We start from the raw sequence: 9,164 nt of genomic DNA, 5'->3' as shown, positions 1-9,164 counted from the left end.
TTTTTGTCCCGTGTCCCCACTTTTTAGAGGTACTGAAATATTAAAATTTTGGGAACAGAGACAGAGATAGAAATTTTAGTATCAATCTCTGAAACAACAAACATGATACTAAATCTCAATCTCCCAGTCACTGTCTCGGTACCTCAAAACAAACGCTACCTAAAAGAACTAAAATTTTGTATCCTACAACTAAAATTTTAGTTTTCGTCTCTAACCACCAAACACAATACTAAATCTAAATCTCAGTTCCAATATACAAAAACAAACACCATCTATATCTGAATGCGAGATGGCATAAAAATTCAGAAAGCCACTAAGAGCTGTCCAAGCGGTGACGAATTTGGATAATATGTGCAAGTCTTTAGACACAAACTTCTCGACCCAAAAAAATAAGAAAGAAAAAACACCCAAACTTCACTTCCATGGTGAATGAGTCCACTTTTCCATTGGTTATGAAAGGTTTCTTCCCTTTCTAGTGCTAGTGAGCTAACCGGGGTTGTTAGGCCCAAAATAAATCTTCCCTTAGCCGGTAACTGTTGTAATAAGGTGTATATAATCTTGAGATAAGATAAAGCAATAAACCTGAGATTTGCTCGTTCATTAACCAAAGGATGTTAATGAATTAATATAACTTGATGAACAAAAAAGAATTAGGGGACAACATACATGGTTGGTTGACATATATACATCAACTTGTGTCTGTTGTATCCCTATTACACTTGAACCTTTTGAGGAGCCACATTTTTCTGCTGCCTAACAAGAATAACAAAACCAACACTATAATACGGTATCCCATTGCCATTACAAACAATACCAACAAATTTTTCCACTTTGAATTATATTCAGCTGAAATATTGTACACATTTTGGAGCGCTTGGAACCCACTTATGGTCCTAACTTGCCCCACTGCAAACGAGTTCTCAAGGTACTCATTCTCCAATAGCCCCTAATCACAGTTATATATACACATTTCAAAACTAATTAAAGACGTAATAAGGATACCAAAAGTCCAAAACATAAGCCTAGTTACCTGAATAGAGTATGTATGAAAAGCTATATAGGACATTGGATACATCCACACAGGTCCAGGCAAAGCATTCCGCATTCTAAAATACCCTGCCGAAAGCATCATTACCACCTGAAACGATACGCATTTTGAATCGGTGGTTAGCTCGGGAAATGAAATCATGGCCTAGAGGCGAAAATACTTCGAGCATCATATGTGGAACTCACATGTATGCACAAGAGAGTCAAGAGACTTCCTAAAACATCTTGCCACAAAGCAGCCACAATTAGCATGATTCCTTCATTTACTAAGAGAGTCATGAAAAAATTCAGGACAAAGTACATTAACAAGCTGAACTGATCTTGCAGCCTGACGAGGAAGTAGAACACTAGACTCGATGAAATTGCAATGAGAAAAAGAAATGGGATGCTCGACAGGAGCTGCGCGAGTAAGAATACTATAGTACTGGAGTGCTCATTTGATTCTTCACAGGTATAAATCTGCAAAATGGTAAACAATTTAAGAAGGAAGGAAAAGGATATGCATACATTTAAGCATCTATTACTCGAAGGATTACCTTGATTTCTTTCATTAGCGCAGGCACCCGAGCAATGCTTAAAAGCGAACAAAATGATACAAATACAAAAATTGCTGCAACTCTTGTCTGCAATACAAGAGAGAGAGAAATTAATTCATATGCATTATGTTATCTAGAATCGGGATATATCGCATTTGACACAAAATGCAATTGGCACATCCAGACTCACCGCAACAGAAGACAAGGAATGTCCCAAACCAGAAAAAACAGTACCAATACATAGTGTGAGCAGCATGTAGAGAATCAGATGAAGCCAATAATATTTCCATTCCCTAGAAACAACTAATAAAGATCGCCACGTCAAGACTGCTATCCGTGTAGCATTGTTAGCTTTGCCTTTGCTTTTGAGAGCTGGACCTTCCTGGGAATCAAGCATGTTTCAAAAATATTACACAAGCTAACATCCAAACACCGACTTCCCTTAAATGCATTATAGCGAAATAAATCTCTAAAGAAGCTATCATGAGAAATGCAAACACATACTTCAAGAAGATAAATAAGTGATTATTTCCCCTATAAATCAGCAAATATAGTTTTCGAGTGGTTTTCCACAAAACATAGTTGATATATCTATTAATTAGCACATGCAAAATGTTCTAGATTACAAATGTCCGAAAAGTTGAATATTAGCTACATTTCAGTCCCCATAAAGACAGCCAATGTTCCCTGTTTCAGCCATTATATCATACCTTCTCAGTGAGTTTCAAAATCATAGTCTCAACAGCAGCTGCATCTGCTGACGACTTATAAGTTGCTTCAAGTGTGCGTATAGCAACAGCCGTGTCCATGTTGACAGAAGAAAAATCTCCGTTGTCATCCTATTATGATGATGAAATTAATGATCCATCATAAAAGAAATCTAGTACATAACATTAACAATGCAATTGGACAGCAATCACCACCTCACAGGAAACAATTACCTGCCAGTTTTTACACATCGCAATTATTCTGTCAAAATCTGTATTAATTGCCCTCAGAAAGTGATCAGAAGGACTTTGCATGATTGGACAAGGAAATCCAGCATTTGAAAAGTGCTTCATTAACATAAAATTAAAGCCATCAGTGTTCTATTTATAGCAGAGAAAGTATCAAAAATAGAAAGCTCTTGACAACAATACAACCCACGAAGCATAAAAATAAATTCCCGTAAACATATTTTGTAGACTGAATAGGAATACTTAACCTATCAAATTTTATCTGCAACATTGGAAAGACAACGGAGGTTACCTGCAGGCAAGCTAATGTTTCCCCAAAGAACAGGGTATTCCCATTTGAAAGCAGACATATACGGTCAAAAAGGCCAAAGACTTCTGTGCTACTTTGATAAATGGTTACTATAAGAGTACAACCGGTGCTTGCAAGTCTCTTCAATGTAACCATCATCAGAAGTGCCGCTACACTGAATAAAGATGAATAAATTGTGAGAAGGACGTAAGTTGCATGAAGATAAGGAATGAAATCAAGCTCTTTGAACAAAACAAGTTGAAAAAAGTAAAAATACACACCAGTCTAAATGATAAAGAGGTTCGTCGATAAATAAGATGCGTGGTCTCATCACAAGCTCCCTGGCAATACTGACAAGCCTTCTCTCCCCGCTAGGAAGTCCCTTCATATAACAATGTCCACCTATAAGTTTATTTGCATGGTCATCTAAAGACATTGCATGTATTGCATCCTCTACCACACTTTTTTTCTGACACAAAAAACCAGGAAGTTGAAGTAGGGCTGAATAGGATAGAAACTCTCGCACGGTGAGGGAACCAATCAAAGTTGTTTCTCTCTCCACATAGCCCTGAAAATTAAAGAAATAAATTTCAGTATACATATATAAGTTGTACAACCTAAAGCTAATTGAAGTTATAACCCAGGTAGCATCATGTAATCACCTAATACTCTAAAGATCAAAAACCAAAACTTAGAATCTCTGATGGACATAAATGTCTCTATTTGAGCAAGAAGTGCAGATATTTTAACTTGTTCAATAATGCACTGATCCATAATGAGTTTGACAGGTTCTATTTCAATTCAATTAACATTTTAAAGTGAGAATTGATGGAGAAATATATCGAAATTGGAAATGGAGATATGCATAAAATAGGTTTAAAAGATTTGCATATATAAATCAATAGAGCATAAATTAGGAATTGCATGTGTCATTCATTGAGGGAAAGTACAATCAGAAATTAAGATGCTCTCAAGTAGATATAGTCTATCTTAATATATTGGGGAATAATGGCATATAAGGTTGATCAAAGTTGACAAGCCAATTGTGTTCAATCATATTGATCACTAAAAATGGAAATTCAAAAATTAAACAGCAAATCAGAATATGAAGTTATGAACTCACATATGACCCATACGGCATGTGCGACTTTGCCCCATTCACAAACACTTCACCATACATCCTGGCTGACGGATGCAACCTTCCTGAGGCAAAGAAAGGAACTCATTTGAGCTTTGATTATTCAGTCATGCATGGGAAGATCATTAAATGCTTACTAAGAAAGAACAAAACAAAGCATGCTTCTATACCTGCAATGGCTCTCAATAAAGTAGACTTTCCTGATTTGGCAGGACCCATAATTACAGTCATTGTCCCCGGTAAAGCATAACCAGTTGAACTCTTAATAACCTTATCAGAGTACTTCCTTTTTCCCTTTATTGTAATAGTTAAATCTTTCCAGGCAACAGAAGCCCCAGCAATTTTGCGAGGTATAACCACACCCTCCGGTACACGAGGTGACGGCAAGGATCCACTGTTGATCTTTGAGAGAGAAGGAGAAGCCGGCGTTGTCGCAGCATTAATGGAGTCACCTCCTTCCTCAATTCTAAGATCTGTATCAGTATCCTCCCACTCAGGTGAATCCTCAAACGAAATTGGCTGCCTGATTGAACCAGGTTTTCGCAAGTAGAAGAAGTTACTTGATGGAACCCTGCTTGCCGGGCTGCTTGCTGAAGATGATGAAGACCTATAATTATCTGATTGAGACTGTATTTCTTCCATATCTAAAATTCTTCTAGATGTCAGAGTTTATATGTCAATTTCACAAGCAGCGGGTATCTCCTTAAAGCATATACCAATACATTGTTTTTCTCTCAGTAGTTAACACTATCAACAACACCCTGTCATTCAAATCACAAAACCAAAATTAAGAAGCAGAGATTGAAAAGAAACAAATTTAATCTAATACTTATTGTTTATCAAAATAACACAGATATCACAATAACTTACTATTAATACGGAAAAGCATGATGAGATGCTTAAAAAATGGTATCTTTAAGCAACAAAAAGAACAAGAATAAACACATTCATGGCAGAACCTTAACAAGTAAGAGGGCCATTAAGGGTTAGGGAAGCAGAAGCCATATGTTTCAGCAGAAAAGTGCAGGAATGCCTATTCCTCCAGGGTCACTTACACAAAACTCCATAGGTGTTCTCCATGAAAATTGCAACAAATGGAAGAAAAATCAAACCTTGCACCTATGGTTTCTCATTTAGGCATACCCAGCTGCTCTGAGCTCAGCTAAGCTAACACACAAACCAAACCACTATTCCTTTATCACTTTATGGAACCAAAAAGCAACACTTGGGATTACAAAACACAGAAACATAAATAACTAAGAGAATTAGACGATAAAGAACATATATTGAAAGATTTCACAGATATGCTAAGCTAAATACAGCAACCAAGCAAAACCCACAAAAGCTTTTATCCTTAATCGAAGCGTACAAGCTCAAAGCATCAAACTTTAATAAACCAATGCTAAAAAAACGACATGGGAGGTACCTGGATCTAAGCAAAGCTGAGAGAATGAGAAAAGAAACACAACACTGAAGAGAGAGAAAGAAAGAAAGTGCTGTGTTCAGTCCATTCAGCGTTTAGTTTAGTTTTGGTGTTTGGTTTTTCAATTTTCTGAAACCATTTGTGAGGATTTGAGTATTTGACCCCCTTAACCCGCAGATGATTCTTATGTGTTACTAATTGCTATGCGTTACTTTTCTTTCTTACTTAGCATTTCGCATCTTACTTTATCTCTTTATTTTCTCTTTCACTTTTTTTTTCCTATGTATTTTCTGCTTCTTGTCTTTTCTTTTCTAAATATAAATAATATTGTTTGTTTTCTCTTTTTGTTGAGACGAGACGAGTGTAATGATGTTAGCTTCATTGTGCCAGCAAGTGCCACCACTTCACTTCTTTAATTTGACTTTATCACATCATCATTTTGTTTTCATCTTTTAGCTATATAATAAGGAATTTGTTGATAAATTTTTATTCAGAAAATATAGTTTTGTATTTTAAATACCTCTAAATTTTCAAATTTAGAGCACTTGTTAGTTGTTAGCTTAGATCCATAAATAGTAGTTCAATAGAGTGAAGTGAAGATATGGCAGTCTCCGCCGCCATAGACCAAGAGAGTGATGATTCATTCAAAATTTAATAATTCATACGAGTGAGGCTTGAAAATTTTTTTAATTTATTTTTAATTTTTAAATAAAAAATTTAAATATATTATTTTTTAAAATATTATAAAAAAGGTTAAAATTTTCTTTTAAAATATATTATTTTTAATTATTTTTCAACATATATATATTGACTTAATCCTTAATTGGTCGCTACAAGTTTGGAAATTACTTTTATGATTTTGGTGTGACATTAGATTTGCATGAAAATTTTTCTAAACAATCATGACCGCTTAAAAAAATAGGGTGAATTTTATGGTGTCTTTTATTGTTGGACCTAAATTATTTAATTTACTTTTATAAGTAAAAAATAAAATATATAAAGTAAAAATAAAATAGTTAAAATTTATTAAATATTATTTCTTTACCTTTTTTAGTAAATTAGGCGCAATAACTTAGACAGCTTAACATTCACCAAAAAATAATGTCTTGTACATAGTTAAATGATTTTTAGTTCTGAGTTCTGAGTGACATCTATATATATATATATATATATATATATATATATATATATATATATATATATATATATATATATGGTTTGGTTTCAAATTGAAAAATACAAATTGTACAAACATGTTCTTGTCACTCTGTGTGTGCCGTTATAACTTGTCTTGATGAGGACTCAGGCCATTAATTCGTCTTTAATATATCTAAATAATACCAATATAATGTATTCGTTATACAAGAACTCTTTGTTTTTAATTAATAATCAACTTTTAAAATTTTATTATTCTTATGAATATTTTCCAATGTATTATGTATTTTAACGGTTAGAAACAAGAGATTAATTTAAATAAAGTATTTTGTGTATTATTTAGTCTGATCAAAAGTATAATATACATAGAGTATATATAAGTATTAGAAAAATTAAAATAATAAAAACATAAAATCCTATAATTAATATATAGATAGGAAAAGTATAGGGTACCAACATATTATCAGCCAACTTCTGTCAACTCTTATTTATATTTGTGTTTTTTTGGAAATGTGTTCGTAGATGTGTCTAATAATTAATATATTTTAAATACATATATAAAGAGACACATCTAAAAAATATATCTATAAAGACACTTCTATTAAACACAGTTATAAAAAAGACATTTTTATTAGACACATCCACGAACACACTTCCATAAAACACAATTATAAATAAGAGTTGGCAGAAGTTGGCAGATATGCTGTTGGTAACCTAGCGTAACCGTTTCGGTTCCGCTACGTTACCAACAGCATATCTGCCAACTTCTGCCAACTCTTATTTATAATTGTGTGTTCGTAGATGTGTCTAATAAAAATATCTTTTTTATAACTGTGTTTAATAGAAGTGTCTTTATAGATATATTTTCTGGATGTGTCTCTTTATATATGTATTTAAAATATATTAATTATTAGACACATCTACGAACACACTTCCATAAAACACAAATATAAATAAGAGTTGGCAGAAGTTGGCGGATAGTATGTTGGTACCCTATACTTACATGACCTTTGATTACCGTTACATTATTATTATTCCTTTAATATTGAGAGTACATGCTCCTTTTTGTGTCTTGTTCAAAGAACCCTATTTTATTATATGCAACTAAATGACCCCTTATATCATTATGTTATTATTGCTCCTTTAATTTAAAAATTAAGGGTACATGCTTCTTATAATATCTGATCCAAGTATTTCAAATACTCCCTTTCTTATTATATGCACTTAGATTATATTTTATACAGTATATCATTAACATCTTCTTAGGGTCAAGAGTACATGTTTCCTTATAATTATTTTATTGTCAACTAATTAATATCCCCCACTTTATTACATGAAATTATATTGACTTTTATACCATTAGATTAATATTAATATTTTCTTGAGTTAAAAAGTACATGCTCTCTTACAACTATTTTATTCAACTATTTAAAATATCCTATTTTTTATAATGTACATTTATTTTATATTATTAATACCCCTCTAGGGACGAGAGTACCTACTTTCGTATAAAATTTTATTCAAACATGCTTATTTTATCATGATACATGTCTCTCCTCTTGCATGATCCATTCTTGTATATGCCTAAATAACCCTACTTGTTAAAGAACTGAGGGAATGATCCTTCGGTAAGGGAAGGTGACCCCAAAGACAAGATAATCGAGATGATCCTTCGGTAAGGGAAGGTGATCGAATCGAGATGATCTTTCAGTAAGGGAAGGTGATCGGCAAACCTTGGGAACCTTCGGTAAGGGAAGGGAACTCCCATCAATTTTATATAATAAGATATCTTTGTTGATATAACTCTTTTCTTGTGTATGTCTAAATAACCTTGATTGTAAATTGAACTGAGGGAATGATCCTTCGGTAAGGGAAGGTGACCCCCAAAGACAAGATATCGAGATGATCCCTCGGTAAGGGAGGGTGATCGATCGAGATGATCCTTCGATAAGGGAAGGTGATCGCCAAGACATTCGAGATAAGAACCTTCGGTAAGGGAAGGGGACTCTCATTTATACCGGCTTGAACTCAATACCTTCCATAAAAGTTAAAAGTTAAGAAAGAAGAAAGCATGAATGAAAGTTTGATTTTTAATTTCTTTTCAGATTTATGTATGATTATGTTGATGCTACTTAGGATGTTATCCTCCTATTTTTCCTATATGCTTTCTCTTCTTGCACACATGTTCTACAAGAAAAATGCATATTACATGCCATATCATACGCCTCTTTTCAAAAATTCCGCACGTGGGCTGGAGATGGATATGGAGGTGTTGCATAGCACTCCTACTGAGACGTTATGTTCTCACTCCCTTTTTTTTTCCCATACTATCTCCAGAGGAACATGACACAACGGAATCGAATTTTCATTGGACGAAAAATTGTTGGAGAAAGATTGCTAGTACCTCGATTTGCGAAGAACTGAAGGGTTTGGGCCAAGGATAGGACATGACACAAGGATGGAAGTTTCTTCGATGAAATTAGTTAGGATGCATTAGTTTCTTTTTCGTCATAGTTACCTTTAAGCACTATCCCCTTTAGGACCGTATTCATGGGAATTTTTTTATGTTTGCTTGAACCTCTTTGAGTTTTGTTCAATTTCATCCTTTTAGTACTACTCG

General features: G+C 33.7%; 1 protein-coding gene across 1 annotated transcript; it reads right to left on the bottom strand.

Annotated features, from left to right (window-relative positions):
* Positions 1-588: 588 nt before the first annotated feature.
* LOC112706823 (ABC transporter G family member 3) lies at positions 589-5,681 on the bottom strand. The gene is made up of 12 exons (XM_025758328.3): positions 5,393-5,681; positions 4,137-4,727; positions 3,952-4,031; positions 3,110-3,396; positions 2,832-3,003; positions 2,525-2,638; positions 2,294-2,422; positions 1,774-1,965; positions 1,584-1,670; positions 1,234-1,506; positions 1,031-1,138; positions 589-946 (listed from the first exon to the last, which is right to left on the bottom strand). The coding sequence occupies exons 2-12, from the start codon at positions 4,606-4,608 to the stop codon at positions 689-691; spliced, it is 2,172 nt and encodes a 723-aa protein (XP_025614113.1). The 5' UTR covers positions 4,609-4,727; positions 5,393-5,681; the 3' UTR covers positions 589-688.
* Between the last annotated feature and the right edge of the window lie 3,483 nt (positions 5,682-9,164).

The sequence above is a fragment of the Arachis hypogaea genome, chromosome 8, assembly GCF_003086295.3.
Source record: "Arachis hypogaea cultivar Tifrunner chromosome 8, arahy.Tifrunner.gnm2.J5K5, whole genome shotgun sequence".
Lineage (NCBI taxonomy): Eukaryota > Viridiplantae > Streptophyta > Magnoliopsida > Fabales > Fabaceae > Arachis > Arachis hypogaea.
Note: the sequence above shows the minus strand (reverse complement) of the source record. Positions and strands in the feature narration are given on the sequence as shown.